General features: G+C 34.0%; 1 protein-coding gene across 1 annotated transcript in view; it reads right to left on the bottom strand.

Annotated features, from left to right (window-relative positions):
• Window positions 1–16,808, bottom strand: part of unc-13 (protein unc13 homolog) — a 1,156,644-nt gene that overhangs the window by 453,437 nt on the left and 686,399 nt on the right. Inside the window, exons 16-17 of the mRNA XM_090416011.1 lie at window positions 11,867–12,008; window positions 2,616–2,657 (exon numbers count right to left, since the gene is read on the bottom strand). Coding sequence (XP_090272137.1) covers window positions 2,616–2,657; window positions 11,867–12,008 — 184 coding nt within the window. The remainder of the gene's footprint in view (window positions 1–2,615; window positions 2,658–11,866; window positions 12,009–16,808) is intronic.

The raw sequence follows: 16,808 nt of genomic DNA, 5'->3' as shown, positions 1-16,808 counted from the left end.
CTCATACAAAGGGTGGAGCAAGCTCCGATCACTATTGTTGATATTTACCCATAATGTGAACTTAACTCCCAGGAGCTGTATTATTGTTCAACATTATGAGAGAAGGTCACTACCCAGACCGGTTTCAACCTTTTTTGAGGTCTCATCAGTCAGTAAGTAGACCAAGTTAATATCAAGTTTGTAGCGAACAGAACTTATATCCCTTCTATGAGAATTGCCAAGAGGTGTCCTATTAAATTACTAATTATAATGAAGAGCCAAAGGCTTCAATTCAGCGACATGAACTTATTTAAGTTAAGGGATATTACATCCCATATTGTTTCTTAGTCGAATAAGAAACTCAAAGAGTTTCATGCCAAATATAGAAACGATATAAAGTTTGCCGATTCCAAGCATAAGCAAATTGTTGCCTGTTACAATTTTTTTTTTTTAAACTAGTCCTATTGTTATACAAAATTGTTGTTGTTTCACATACTGTGACAAACTGTTTTTGTGCTTTGAAGATGCTGGATATAATACCAGTGAAATATCAGCAAATAAGTTACTAAATATTATTTTCTTATCAGTCTATGTTGCCATCAATAATGTGAAAATAAATAACAAGTGGAAAACAGTTGTATGATAGAATTTTATTAGATTAATATAGAAGGATTATATACAGAATATAGGCAATGGAAGAGAGGACTGAAAGAAAAAACTTTTTACATGGAGAATGGTGAATGAATTAAACATACTGTTGAAATATGTTGCAAATGCCAAGTGAGAAATGGTATGCATAAGTTACAATGTGACAAATATATTGCTTGTTGAATGATTGCTCCCATAAAGACTGTGGACTCCATGGAGGTTTGTTATATTAATAACAACATTTTTATATTTGTATCTACAGTTCACACTTCTGACAGTTTTTCTCAGCTTAGATTTAAAAAAAAAAAAAAAAAAAAAAAAAAAAAAAACTTTCATGGATGGAGAATGAACTTCACACTCAGTCTCCAAAGTCAGACAGGGCTAAAATGGCCTCATCTGCTCTCTATAAGGGAATAAAAGGCATTAGCAGATATTTTTTATTTTATTTTTTTTATTTTCATACATATTTTTCTTTTTATTATGATACTTATTTCTATTCTGCTCAAAATAAGTGATCATTATTTTCTATCCTGAATCAGTGATGATAACAGAATCAACAATAATAGGACTAATAATAATAACACCTAATAAGATTTTTTTCTTTTTTTATTTTGCATGCATTCTCCAATTTTTTATTTTTTTACCTCTGCACTCTCTCCAATGTGTCCTTATTACCAGTACAGTCAGGTGAAGAGATCAGATCTGTGCACAGAAATCCAAATGAGGCCTGATTAGTACTGTACACAGCAGACTTATCACCTCTTTATCTGCAATTCTCTGTATTCTTCACATTATAACAGAAATTTTCTGGGTAACCCTTATAACTTTCATGATGTGTCTCTTGAACTTCAGTTCTCTATCCACTATTTCCTTTTTCTTCCTCCACCTCCTGCAGCATAGTTCTTCCAACACGATAAACCTCATTCTATCTTCTGTGGCCAAAATGTATAACTTTACACTTAGCAGCACTGAAATGACATCCCAGTTCTCACATCCTTCCATCCAAAGCACCAACCTATTCAATCCCTCATCAAGAGCATCACATCAAAACTTCCTGACAATGAATTTAGCACTGCCAACAAACAACTGAATATCTCCTCTTCCTGAACTATATCACTGATATAATTAAACAACAGTGGCCTAAGAAAAGAACAACTCTTATACAACTCTCTGGTATAAAAGTTGTTCATTGGCTCAGCAATCAACCATGCTATAATATCCTTCCCCTTCGTGCTCAATTTTGACAGTACTTAAGAGGATCTCATCTTCATTATTTAGAAGATTCCTTCTGTTTTAAGTCTCAGAGTTATGGTGTTTGTATAACTCATTTTGTTAAGTTCCAGCTTATTTCTATTGATGCTTCCTAAGTTCTGGCTATCTTCAATTCTGTTGAGATTTTTAAGTGATACTGATCAAAATTAAAGAGATTCCATAAGTAAACAATCTGATATATTATTTGTGATTGGCATCTCTCTAGATCAAGTACAAGAAGGTGGACATTAGGTTGGGCTTATATCTTTATTATTTAACTTTTTTACTTTTAAAAAGGTTTCCCCTCTCTCTCAGTTGTTATTATGGGCGTTGCTACACAACAACCATATTTGTGTACCCTAGAAGATTTACACTCCCTCCAGTACAGATCTTAGAAAGCAAAGCACATGATAAATTCAGCTTTTACAGCCAGAAATAATTTCAAGCGCTATGCTATTTCATTATTTGACACTTTTAAAATTTAGATTTGCAAGTTCAAGTCATACAGTTCAACAACAAATATTATCTAAAAAGTAAAGGAAGCAGTAAACATTTTTTCACTCTAAAAGAAACGCAAAACCAAGGAGTAGAAAGTAGAACATTATCTATAATCTGAAATAATATTAAGTCTAAACAATCATAAATTAAAAACAACCTAGCCAAAAATTCAGACTTTATATTTAGTTATCAAAGAAAAGAATTAGATATTATTTTACAAAGGTATGAACTGCACTTACCATACTCTAACTTTAATACGATCAGACGAATTATGGCACTCACTGTAAGTAATAATAAAATTTAGTTGTAAATTCACAGAAATATGGATATTAAGTTTCACTTTTTAACAATAACTCAAAGAACTAAAATAATAAGAGCCATCTTTAAATTTCAACACAAACATTTAATGATAAAATCAAATGTTCAGATAATTATCAAGCCCAGTATCTGAACACAGATAACAAGAGAGAATCAGTCAGCTGTTGGTGGCTTCATCGGAAGACATAGTACAAGCTCTATTCTTCTGAACATGAATAAATGTTAGCATGATTGTCTGGAAGAGAGATTGAGAAACTGATTAAAAGATTTCAGTTTCATCAGCAAATATTTCCCTTTCTTGAATTCATGGTAGATAATTTGATAAATGGATTTGTGACAAAAATAAGAAAAGAAATATAATGTTCCAGCAAATATTAATTTCAGAAGCAGCTGATAATTATTACTAAAATTATTACTAATCATTATAAATAACTTCCATGTAGCCAAAAAGCTCACTGTGGGAGGTCTTGCTCAGCAATCAGCTTCTTAATCATATTGAAACTAAAGTCATTCATACATATAGTATTCAAAATACACTTTACCAATGCACTCCTTAAAATAATTATAATACTGGATAAAAACTTGTGTATATTATATGATTTTATTAGCATAGAATTTTCACCTAATATCATAAGCATCTTCAGTACAAGAATACATAAAGGCAATTGAACATTAACAGACAATTCTAAAATGCACCACTTAAATAGCTAATGTAAGATAACTAAAAGGGATCGGTAAATTTCTTAACTCATTAACAATTTGTGATTGTTATGGAGGATATTGCTGTCACTATCTGCTTTTCAAATGTTGTCACTGCTCTTTCTATCTTTTCAGTGGTTGTTATGTTTGGCACTTCCAGGAAAACCTTTGACTGGGTCAAGGTTTTCCTGGAAGGCTAAGGGAAGTTGTTTCCAGTTAATAAAGGTCTCTCTTTCTTTTAAGCTTACACGGTGATCATCATTCATATTTATGAATTTAGGGACACAAAACACATGTGTTGAAATGATTATTTTACTTAGTATTAATAAAATAACAATTGACATTTCGACTCCTGTATTGAGGTCATCATCAGAAAAATACATGCTCTTGCACTCTACAAAGGTAAATTGAATCTATGCTGTTAATTTATCTTTTACTTAGCCTGCTCTCTAGTGGTAAAAAAAAAAAAGAAAAAAAGAAAAGAAACCACAATAAACCCTGCTAAAGTCCTCCCATACTAAGCTTTTCTTCAGGACTTGTACAGTTCAGATTGCTATTGAATGTTTAAAAAAAAAAAAAACTTTGCCAAGTCTTCTTTGTATTGAGATTTTTCTTTGGCTTGTTCTGGTTGTTATAATGGTTGCAAATGGGTTTCTTGGAATGGTTAGACCATCATTCTTGTTCAGGTTAGGATTGTGTTTGAGCATTTCACATGCTTTAAATTTCCTCTCGAACCAGATTTTGGTGCAGTTTAGGGACTTGGTACCTTTCCAATCAATTCTGTGGTATGTCTGGAGTGTGGTCTGAAAGGACAGTTTTTTCAAAATGGAGGTATTTAATGTGTTGTTTATGTTCGTCCTTCCTAATTGGGATGAAAAGCTGGCCATCAAATCCCTAAAAAATTACAAGGACATTATAATCACAAAAGCAGATAAAGGGAATGCTACTGTTGTTTTAGATTGGGCAACCTACATAGAAGAAATGAACCATTTGGTATCAGACCACAACACCTACCAAATAGTAAACTACAACCCCACAAAATGTTTCAAAAAGAAAACAACTGAAGTAATTAAATCTGTTAACAAATAGCATAGCATTTTTGGTAGTAAGAAACTACCAAAAACTAATATCTCATTATGCCCGCATGCCCAGAATTTACGACCCACCAAAAATACACAAAACAAACATGCCACTACATCCAATTGTTGAAGGAATCGACAGCCTGAATTACCACTTAGCCAAAAAATTAGCGGCCACACTCAAGGAATTAACAGGTCATTCCCTTCCTACATAAATAATACACATTTCAGAAGCAAAATTAGAAACATTACACTGAATGACCAAGATTTATTAGTCAGCTTTGACATAACTGCCCTTTTCACCAATGTCCCGATCAATGATGCTACTATGCTCCTACAGAACATATTTCCACACGACATCACGGTCCTCTTTGCCCATGTACTCCGCTCTGGATATTTTGTGTGGCAAAACAATTTTTACCTTCAAAAGAAGGTACAGCCATGGGCTCACCCCCCCCCCCCCCAATAGCCAACTTTTATATGGAAGACTTTGAGCAATGAGCTCTAGAGTCAGCAAAGTCTTGATGATATTTTCACCATTTGGCCCTATGGCTGCGAAGCACTAAATACATTCTTTAGCCACCTGAACAAACAACACAAATGTATCCATTTCACCATTGAAATAGAAAAAAAAAAAAAAAAAAAAAAACTCTCTTCCTTTCCTAGACACACTTGTCACACGTCTTCCCCTCAGGCTGTCTCTCCTTCTCAGTCTACCACAAGCCTACACACACAGGCCAGTATATACACAAAAATTCTTACCACCACCCAACACAAAAACTAGGTGTCATAAGCACTCTTAAACACAGAGCTCAAACTATTTGTTCAAATGAGCAAGCTCTAAACCACGAATTTCATCAACCATACATTTATAAAAAATGGATACAGTAAAAATACTATTCACAACATCCTCCATAGAGACACCACTAAAAACAAAAAAATTTCAAGAATGCCATTGCCATTCCTTATGTTAGAGGCATTTCAGAAAAAATAGACAGAACACTACACAAATGAAACATCAAAACCACCTTTAAACCCCTGACAAAATTAAGACACCTACTCAGTTCTTCCAAAGATCCTCTTCCACATCTAGTCCACCCAGGGGTTTACAAAATACAATGCACATGTAACTTACCATACATAGGGGAAACAGGGTGAACCATCCCAATTAGGAAGGACGAACACAAACTTTACACATTAAATACCTCCATTTTGGAAAACCTGGCCTTTCAGACCATGCACTCCAGACGTACAACAGAATTGATTGGAAAGGTACCAAGTCCCTACACCACACCAAAACCTGGTGTGAGAGGAAATTTAAAGAAGCATGTGAAATGCTCAAACACAATCCTAACCTGAACAAAAATGATAGTCTAACCATTCCAAGAATGTGGAGGACCCATTTGCAACCATTATAGCAACCAGAACAAGCCAAAGAAAAATATCAATACAAGACGACTCAGTGAAGAATTTTTTTTTTTTTTAAACATTCAATAGCAACCTGAACTGTACAAGTCCTGAAGAAAAGCTTAGTATGGGAGGACTTTAGCAAGGTTTGTTGTGGTTTCTTTTCTTTTCTTTTAACACTAGAGGTCAGGCTAGGTAAAAGATTAATTAACAGCGTAGATTCAATTTACCTTCGTAGAGTGCAAGAGCATATAGCGTGTTTTTTATTTACACATGTATTTTTCTGATGATGACCTCAATACAGGGGTCGAAACGTCAACTGTTATTTTATTAATAACAAGTAAAATAATAATTTCAACACGTGTGTTTTGTGTCCGTAAATATGAAAGTTAATAAAGATGGTGGTGTTTTCAGTTAGGTCTTGTATGGTGCCTAGTTGAAAGATGATGGGTTTGCCGGCAGTTAGGGTATCCGCTCTCCGGTCAAGAGGCTGTGGGTTCAAATCCCACCATGGGCATGGATGTTTGTGATTGTCTGTGGCGGCAGGCAGTAGATTGCATTAGTATAGTTGAGATTAGTTGTAGTTGGTGGACTGAGTGGTGAAGACAGAGAGTTAGAGAATAGGTATCCTCCCTTGATGAATCTTGGGACTCCCTGGAGGTGTCACGTAAAAAAAAAAAAAAATTAATAAAAGATACACTATGTATATTTTCACATGATTCTTTATAAAGCCATTCCATGAGGAACCATCTTTAATGAAGAACTCTTGTCTTCTTCCAATGAACTCTAATTTAGTGTTGATAGTATGCTCTGCAAGTCTAGATTGTTCAGGCTCTAGAATTCATTGGAACAAGACAAGAGTTCTTCATAAAAGTCAGTTCCTCATGGAACGGCTTTATAAAGAATCATGTGAAACTTTACTTTACTATGTAGATGATGTTCTCTATTTGGCCATGAGGCCAAATAGAGAACATCATCTACATAGCTTAGCCAGATAGAAGGTTTGAGTGGGGCTGAGTCTATGGCTCGTTTTTCGAAATCTTCCATATAGAAATTTGCAAGGGGGGGTGAGAGGGGGGAACCCATGGCGGTTCCCTCTATCTGCTTGTAGATTTTGTTCTTCCAAGAGAAATACCCAGAGTTAATGGCAAAGGAAAAGAGATCTAAGATGTCAGGGAATCTTCCCTCTGACATCTTAGATCTCTTTAAGGAGTAGATTTTTTACATGATTAGTTGTAGGTGAGTGGAATGCATTGGTATTTGTTTTAATAATGAAATACCAAGTAGGCATATTTAAAATAATTATAATACCAAATAAAAACTTACATAATATCTTCTATTAGCATAGAATTTTCGTCGAAGTATCATATACATCATCTTCAGTAGAAGAGCACATAAAGGCAATTCCACATTAACAGACAATTCTAAAAAACACCACCTAAGTAGCTAATGTAAGATAACTAAAAAGGTTAGTAAATTTCCTAACTATTTATATGCATACAAAATAAAATTAGGAAAGATTAGGTGATTTAAAAAGTACTATCTCCCACAAAGGGTATAGACGTAGACCATTGGATCTGTTTAAATTAGAAGAGTGAAGTAAAGTTTCACATGATTCTTTATAAAGCCGTTCCATGAGGAACTGACTTTTATGAAGAACTCTTGTCTTGTTCCAATGAATTCTAGAGCCTGAACAATCTAGACTTGCAGAGCATACTATCAACACTAAATTAGAGTTCATTGGAAGAAGACAAGAGTTCTTGCAGAAGGAAGATTCCCTCTGACATTTTAGATCTCTTTTCCTTTGCCATTAACTCTGGGTATTTCTCTTGGAAGAACAAAATCTACAAGCAGATAGAGGGAACCGCCATGGGTTCCCCCCCTCTCACCCCCCCCCCCCCCCCTTTGCCAATTTCTATATGGAAGATTTCAAAAAATGAGCCATAGACTCAGCCCCACTCAAACCTTCTAAAAAATCCATTAAGCCTCCAACATGACGTCCTCACAGCACTCAAGCCTCTACACACGTACTCCTGAAATCATCTCTTCGACTCTACAAAACTAATCTTCAATCAATGGTTGCTCATTCTCTCCTGTTACCATCCACTCTATATAAATAAATTCCCTTCTGTATTCATCATGTGAAATCCTCATCATCGTCTTAAATGTATCTGTTGCATTACAACTTTTCCATCTATACACTAAACTCTCAAAGTCACTCACTTATCTATGGACCCTCTCCAGAATTTCCATATCCCAATAATGGACACCCAGTGACTAAGCAACACATAGCAGTTAATACATGGTTTGAATAATGCCTTGTACAGTGGTATAACTACTTATTATGCTTATCAACATGCCCTCCTTAACATAGCAGAGGCACATATTATAGTCTTCACAACACATGTAATATGCCATGTCTGATGATCTCCATTTCTCTATCATTATTCCCATATTTCAAATCTCATCCACAAATATAGTACACACCCTTATACCGAATGCAATCCAAAGTGCAAAAGTATATTATAATATCAAGCGGCCTGGTACGTGTAACCTGCATGTATGGAAAGGCCTGATGGCTTACTTCCCATAAAATGTATGTCATAGGCATAGAGTGAAGTATTGCAGTGTTTTAGGTTTCATATTTTTTATAACTTTTCTTTGGTGTTTTATGATCCTAACATTAAAAAAGATATCATTATGAATATAAAGGAAGAATGTATCACCATATACATAATAATGAATTATTTAATCCTTAATAAAGCTGACGAAGTGTATACTGATTTCCTTCACTCCCCCCCCCTGCTTGATTGAGTTCATATATTATGGGCATGTGTGCAGTATTAAGCAACTCAATCCCATCCAACATGATTTAACTGGTGAAAGACTTTCAATCAACCAGAAGATCAGAAGACAAGTTTTGTGCTATAAATGAGTATATGTAGGTGTATGTGTGTGAGAGAGAGAGAGATACCTGGTCCTCTGGGTTAGTGATTTTGTGCAAGACTGATTAATTTAGCAAATCAAATGGAACTCTGAAGCTTCAGAATGCAAAACTGCAATTTAATTAGACAGAAATAACCTTTCCTTCATAGTTACGTGGTAATCAGCACTCATTATAATAAAATTATCGAGACAACTACTGTGTTAGAGTAATAACTTGAAATAAATTTTGAGTACACGTGTGTATACAAAGAGACAATGTCACAATGCCAATATATCACTAATTTAGTCAACTGTTAACAAAACTGGCCTGAACTCTGGTGGGAAAAAATCCTACTACAACAAAGCCAGAGTCCTGTTATCTATTTGGCTCGAGTCACTTACATATTATAATTAAAACAGAAATAGTATTGGTGGCAGTTAATATATGCTCTAAAAGCAAAAATTATTTCCTAGAGTTCTGTAATGAGGGAATACTGGAGAATTTGAAAAAGAAGTTATTGGGTTGAATGTGTGCCTTCCATATGCTTGAAGTTTTTTTTTTTGGCCATATTTATTGTTCACAGTAGGATGGTAGATCAAATTTTCAGAGGCTTCCTTTTCAAATTCTCATGCATTTCCTCATTTCAGGACTCAAGACAATAATTTCAACTTTTATTTTATATTAGCTGCCATCAGCATTTGTTGCTTTCAAAAAATGAGTAAGAAAATCATTATTTAAATAAATCTATAGGGTGTGTGATACTTTTATAAAAATTGAATGCATATGTCAAAAGTTTCAAAACATTCATACATATGCTATAAGCTAATCTTGGCTTAGGTAGTACATATATATAATTTTATCTCATCTCTCATTTTAACATCATGAATGGTCCAAGTTCAAACAAAGCTGACATAATTCAATCAATCTTTATAGAGATCATTAATACCATATTTAATTAAATAGCATCTGGATAATACAGATTATCATCAGTTCAAATCATTTTATCTGAATCAAACAACATGAACATCATTGCTCTTTGTATCCCTGATAAGAATACAACTCCAAAAACTGGAAATGTAAAACAGTTCTGGTAAAGATCTAAATACTAAATTTCATAGGTACCTACATTTTGCTAAAAATAATCTAACTGAAACCAAAATCAAGTTCAATGAATATATTTTAATGTCCAGTACAAGCATCAAATTTCCCGAGGTCACAGTTAATATTTTGCAACTAAAATTAAATTTGACCTCACCAGTGCAGTTACCTTGAAATGTGTTTTGTCAAATATTGTTCCTAGAATGATCTGAGTGAAATAAAATTTGAGGTGGCTCAATAAATTTTCATTAAGACCCAAGGTATACTGAATTTCATTATAATTAAAAGACAAACATTGACTGAGTGTGAAAGGATGGATCCTATAGTGACGGAATCTTTCTGAGAGTCTCAAGATTTTTGGAGAATGTTGTAAGAACATTTTCCAAATCTTAACAAATTCAGATGCCTCATTACCAAAAATTTGAGAGACGATCATATTGAGATGATTTTCTGCAAGATTTCATCATCACATACATCCTGCGTTCACTAATCAGTCTGTGTTTCCCTTCCTTATGTGTGCGTGCATGCACATGTGCACCTGTGTAACTTAATTATTATATCTAGATGTGTTTTCTCCTCTAAACATGAACACAAATGATAAATAGATCTAAGCACCCATAGCGGATTATTCTGCCATAACTCTATTTTCGTGGCACTAAGGTAAATTATGAGACACATCCAGAAAGATAGGTATGCTGAGAATTTACTGCTTGGAGGATAGAGTGACCCATTAGCTAGCTGTTGATTATTTTACTTTCATTCCATTATTGTTTGTTGTCTTTTATGAATAATGATTGCTGTGATAAAAAATCCTGCCAACTGCAATGTTCGTGGTGTGATACGGATTTGTTGGCAGAAAACAATAGTGCTGCATAAATTCATGGACAACTATGTAAGATTTATGAGCCTAATGTAATGAGTGACAGTAGGGTTAGGCAATGGTGTTGTTTGTTTAAATAAGGACACAATGTTCATGATGAAGAGCTTAGTGGTCAGCCAATCTGGTGGAAACAGTGAACATGAAAATTAATTGTGGTTTCTACCTGAAGAAAATCAACAAGCAAGATTCCTTTCTGGTCTCTGAAGACAGTGGCCATCATTTCTTTTTGACCAACGGAATAGTTTTTTGTTTATTTTTTTTTTGCTCTCAGAGATAATGAATGCTGCCATTGCATTAATTGTTTTTTTGACTCGATGCTTGTATATGAAATCCATATAAGAAAGAACTTAATCTCCTTCATTTTCGTAATGGTCCAAACATTTTTTGAGCTGATTTCACTCTTTTCAGTTAATGCACATTGGTTAGCATTTGTGGGACCCATTTGGCACACAATTTTTTATACCACAGTTTTTCAGTCACAATTTCACCAATGACTGCAATTGAAACTTCTGGGAATTCAAAATAAAGTTCCGTAATTGTGAAAGGGCGATTCTCATGAATTTTCATGTTCACTGTTTCCACCAAATCGTCTATCTCTGCAGTTGGCCAGCAACTGCACTCTTCACGAACACTGTTGCACCCTTCTTTAAACAAATGACACCATTGCCTTTACTGTCACTCATTAAGGTAGGCTTGTAAATCCTACACAGTCATCGATGAATTCCTGCAGTACTATTGTTTTCTGCCAACAAAAACAGTATCACACCACAAACTTCTGAACTGGTGGGATTTTTTATCAATTTTTTAGCATTCATTATAAATTATTCATAAAAGACAACAAACGATAATGAAATGAAGGTAAAATGGTTAAAAGCTAGCTAATGAGTCATTCTATGCTACCACGCATGAACAATCCCTCTCCCATATCTTATTTGGCAGTAAATTTTGAATAGACTTTACTTTCAGGATGTTCCTCATATAATCTTTAAAGAAAAATCTTTAACTAGTATAGCCAATTTCCAAAAATTAACTACCGGGTATGTCTCTTACAAACAAACATTTACAAGATACAAAAGTACTTACAAATAGAATTTTTCATTCCAGACAGGATTTAGATCTTGGGGCATTGTGCGTGTGCGCTTTTTTGTTTTTCCCACTTGAACTGTAACGTAAGGATCACTAGTACCACTTTTATCCTTTGCTATCAATCCTTGGGCACAGATGACTGTTATAAAAGTTAAATAGTAAGTTACAAATAAAAATTCACAAATAATTATCACAAAAGAAGCTGACCAGTAGAGAACTATTAATTAATACATATGAAAAGTTATTTTCCAGATTTCATACATACAAAAAATTCAAGATTAGCAAAAGGTAATACCTCCACTCTTGCTGTCTCTGATTCCCAGAACTTTACCACAAAGCTATTAAAATTCTACGTTTTAGAAATAATAACTTCCAAGAAATATAAACAAATATGCAAATATGACTAATTCTTTAATACTCTCAAATATTCTGAAGCTTGACTGAATAAAATTTATCAGCATGGATAAAATAGCAAGAATGGTGATCAAAACTTTTCATGAGAATAGCTACTCAGCAATTCATAATTCTCTATGCCAATTTTTTACAAATATAAAAGAAATCGAAAATATTTCATTATTGTTGAGAGATTATTTTTAAGACTAGCTCCCTTTTTTTGTAAATTTTGCAATTGGATTAAGCTGTATTAATTGTGACCCTATAAAATTAATAGAGGGTCACAATCAGTAAAGTATTAAAGTCAAATAGCTAATACCATAAGGCAAGTTCATTATTTCTCTTAATTTTATGTACTCCACTGATGGATAACTTTGTCTGTTATGGAAGTAGGAAGGAAAAAGTTGCATTTCTAAAAGAAACATGATAAACCTAAAGGATTGGCTAGCTTAGCTTTGTTATAAAGTCTAAGAAATGTTCCAAAGTTCACTAAGAAAATTTGAAACAACAGGTCTAAACAAATAAATAATGTATGTGATCATTCAGATGCATCATTGAAGAACTGTCATTATTATTATTATACCTTTTTTGTTATAAAGGATTGCATGCTAATTTATCATTATTAACATACATTCATATGTTACTCAGACTGAGACTCATTGTGAAAGTCCAATCAAACACTCACACCATTCATATTCACAATAATTTTGATGGATTCAAGTGAATAACAACTCTCTATATTAAAAAATCTACTCTTCACTCAGTGATTCACCACAAATGTATAAAACTTATGGGATAAACTCTTATTTTTGAGAGTTGCACCTCTCCTACCACAGTATTAATAATTCCTTACATATCAATTGAGAAGAATCTGCTCACTAACTTAAATATCTCCATAATACCAGTGTGTGATGTCTAATACAGCACACTCTGAATTTACACTATGTTCACTTTGCCTCATAACCAACATTCTACAGTACTTTTTATCTTAGTAACTGATCTCTGGGCTAGAGAATTTTATCATTATATAAAACAGACAATTAAATCTTAAATGCATATAAATAGATTTAACTGCACCTTACCTTTTTTTTTTTTAAGTAACAAACAGTTTAAGCATGGCTGAATCAAGATAAAGTGGGACAACTACCTCGTTTCTTTGTGTGGTTTGAATGACATTATGAGAGAAACAGGAACTTCGAATCTCTGTAAACCAATGTGTGGAGATCTCAGATTTCACCTAGCATTAAAATTCAGCACTCTGAAGCATACAGTAATACATATGCTAAACAGACAGTGCACAATAAAATAATAATAATTATTATTATTATGTGACACCTCCAGAGAGTCCAAAGACTCATCGAGGGAAAGTGTGCCAACAGCATCGAATGAATTGCAGTGTTATCTTTGGTTAACACGATATGAATAGATAAACAATTTTTTTTCTTTCTATAAAAAAGTGACATTTTATAGGAAAACTATAAATATTAGTTATAATTTTTCCTATAAAATATCACTTTTCATACATGACCGACAAATGGATGTTTTTATGTAAGCAATGAAAAAAAATCAATAAATGAGATTAATCAACCAATAAGGTACCTTAACCAATAAGATGCAAATTTACATAACACTTGAATTCTAATCTCATTAAAAGAAAAATTCACCCATCTCTATATCATATGATATAAAAAGGGGTGAAATCCAAGAAAACAAAGATGACCAGGTACCACAGGCTTCTGTGCTTGGAATGATGTTTAAGTCGTATATCAATGACATGAAAAATGGCCTGGAGGGGAACATCCATTTAGATGCTCGTGATGAAAATTTTGGGAGACAGAAAGTGAGAGATATGTAGAAACAGGCAATAAGGGACATAACTGATACAGAATTCTTGCAAGCAGATTTAAACAAACTGATTCTATGAGCAATTTGAACAATTATTTGTTTAGTGTTGCTCAGTGCAAGACTATGCATTTTGGACAAAACAGATCAAAAAAAGAGTATTATATAATTGAAAATGAATGATTAAAAAAATAGTTTACAACCATAACAAAAATGGTTATTTCATCACATTAGATAACTACAGTGTTAAAAAAAAAGGCAATCACATGTAGAAATAAGGAAGTTATTCTCTTACTGTACAAGACTTTGTGAACACACACACACACACACACACACACACACACACACACACACACACACACACACACACACACACACACACACACACACACACTTTGTATGTGTATGTACTAAATATAATAAGTGTATTGTACAATGTACTTTGTACAATATATATATATATATATATATGTAGAGAGTGAGAGAGAGAGAGAAAGAGTGCAATCCACTTAGCCAGTAACCATGTAAAAAATTATACTTTTTCCTCTCTTCTTTGCCAGATCTTCACAAAACTTCAAGAATGATCTTTTCATTCTCCCACTATTTTGTATAAAACTTTTCATATTAATACTCTAAAATCCACATGCTCATATAATTTTATTTTTACTCTTTCCACTGAACTCTGTAATTTACATATTTACATTTTATCAACCTCTTATATGACACTATTAGTCACAGCTCTCCCTCTCTCTAGCTACCTTGTGATAACAGAAACCAGGTAAATAAATCTGTATACAGCAGCCTCATATCATTTTATTTTTACTCTTTCCACTGAACTCTGTAATTTACATATTTACATTTTATCAACCTCTTATATGACACTGTTAGTCACAGCTCTCCCTCTCTCTAGCTACCTTGTGATAACAGAAACCAGGTAAATAAATCTGTATACAGCAGCCTAAGTGTGATTAGATTAAGGTAGTGGACAGTAGTACAACCACTCATTATCTCTAGTTCTCAGAGTCTTCCTTATAACATTAGCAATGCACTGCGTAGTAGCCATCACATAACTTGAATGTGGCCACTAACCTTCAGGGTCATAAAATGTGAATCAACTAATGGTCAACCTCATGTAATGCACCTTCACTGATATGATAAACTCACCACACTCCAAAGTGCACAGTTTTTTTGCCTATGTTAATAATTGAAAATGTCAATTTTATTAAGAGCAAAAATCCTGCACTGATTAATACTAAAATAAACTGGCTTCTATTTCCTGTTCTTTTTTTAGATTTAGTGTGAGTGATAAACTTGAAAGTCAAGCCAAACATACTGCAGGGATCTGAAATTCCCTATATTCAAATAACAGTATAATGATTCTGTTCTGCAAGCCAGGTGAGGGACAGAAAACTTCACAATCATCTAACACTTTATTTTTGGCAAATGACAGAAAGAGATTGCAAAAACATATATAATATATGGTAAGCAGAAGATGCTTTAAAGGCCACATCATAACTCAACCATAAATGGTACTATTGGTAAGATTCCCCCCCCCCCCCAATTGGTACATCTGTCATAAAGCATCAATGTGAAATTGCATTATACAGCTGTCAGAAGCCAAAGTGCTGTCTGTATCCCTTGAAATGGATAAAATTGAGTATCATGCGGTTATAAAATTCTTTGTAAAAGAAGATTTAATGCCAAAAGAAATTCATTCGAAGTTCATAAAAATTTATGGGCACTCTTTTTCTTCGTTTTCGACAATTAAGAAATGGGCCTGAGTTTAAACGTGGCCGTACAACCCTTGAAGATGATCCACGTGAAGGATGTCCAAAAAGTGTAACAATACCAAAAATCATTCATCAGTGCACAATATGGTATTGGATGACTGGCGAGTCAAAGTGCATGAAATTGCTGACACTATAGGCATTTCAAAAGAACATGCAGGATACATTTTGCATTAAGAATTGCAAATGAAAAAGCTATGCACAAGATGGGTGTGCTGTACAGATCAAAAACACACTTGCATGAAAATCTCTGACAGTGCGTGAAGCATTTTAACAAGAATAAAACTGATTTTGTGCGTCGATTTATTACTATGGATGAGACCTGGATTCACCAGTACACACCAGAATCCAAACAGCAGTCAAAACAGTGGACAGAAGCCAGTTGTTCAGCACCAAAGAAGACAAGGTCATGGTATCAGTATTTTGGGATGCTAAAGGCATTTTGTTTATTAATTATCTAGAAAAGGGTACACCAATAACCAGGGAATATTATTCTGATCTTTTAACCAGACTAGACAAAAAAATTCGTGAGAAAAGACCCGGTTTGCAGAAGGAAAAAATTATCTTTCATCAGAACAATGCATGCCCACAAAGGTGTTTTGGCAATGGGAAAATTAAGGGATCTGCATTATGAATTGTTGGAACATCCACCCTATTCCCCAGATTTGGCTCCTTCTGACTTTTCTCTCTTCCCAAAACTAAAACTCTTCCTCGCTGGTCAGCGTTTTTCTTCTAATCAAGAGGTGATTGCAGCTGTAGAAGGGTATTTTGCAGATCTTACTGAGAACCACTACGGGGATGGGATAATGGATCTGGATCATTATTATTATTTGACACCTCCAGGGAGTCCAAAGACTCATCAAGGGAGAGTGTGTCAACAGCATCGAACGATTGGTCCCCTTCCAACTACTACCGCG

Source organism: Typopeltis vanoorti, chromosome 3 (genome assembly GCF_054136105.1).
Source record: "Typopeltis vanoorti isolate ZY-2024b chromosome 3, IOZ_Tvanoo_1.0, whole genome shotgun sequence".
In the NCBI taxonomy this organism is placed as follows: domain Eukaryota; kingdom Metazoa; phylum Arthropoda; class Arachnida; order Uropygi; family Thelyphonidae; genus Typopeltis; species Typopeltis vanoorti.
This window is presented reverse-complemented; position numbering and strand designations above follow the sequence as displayed.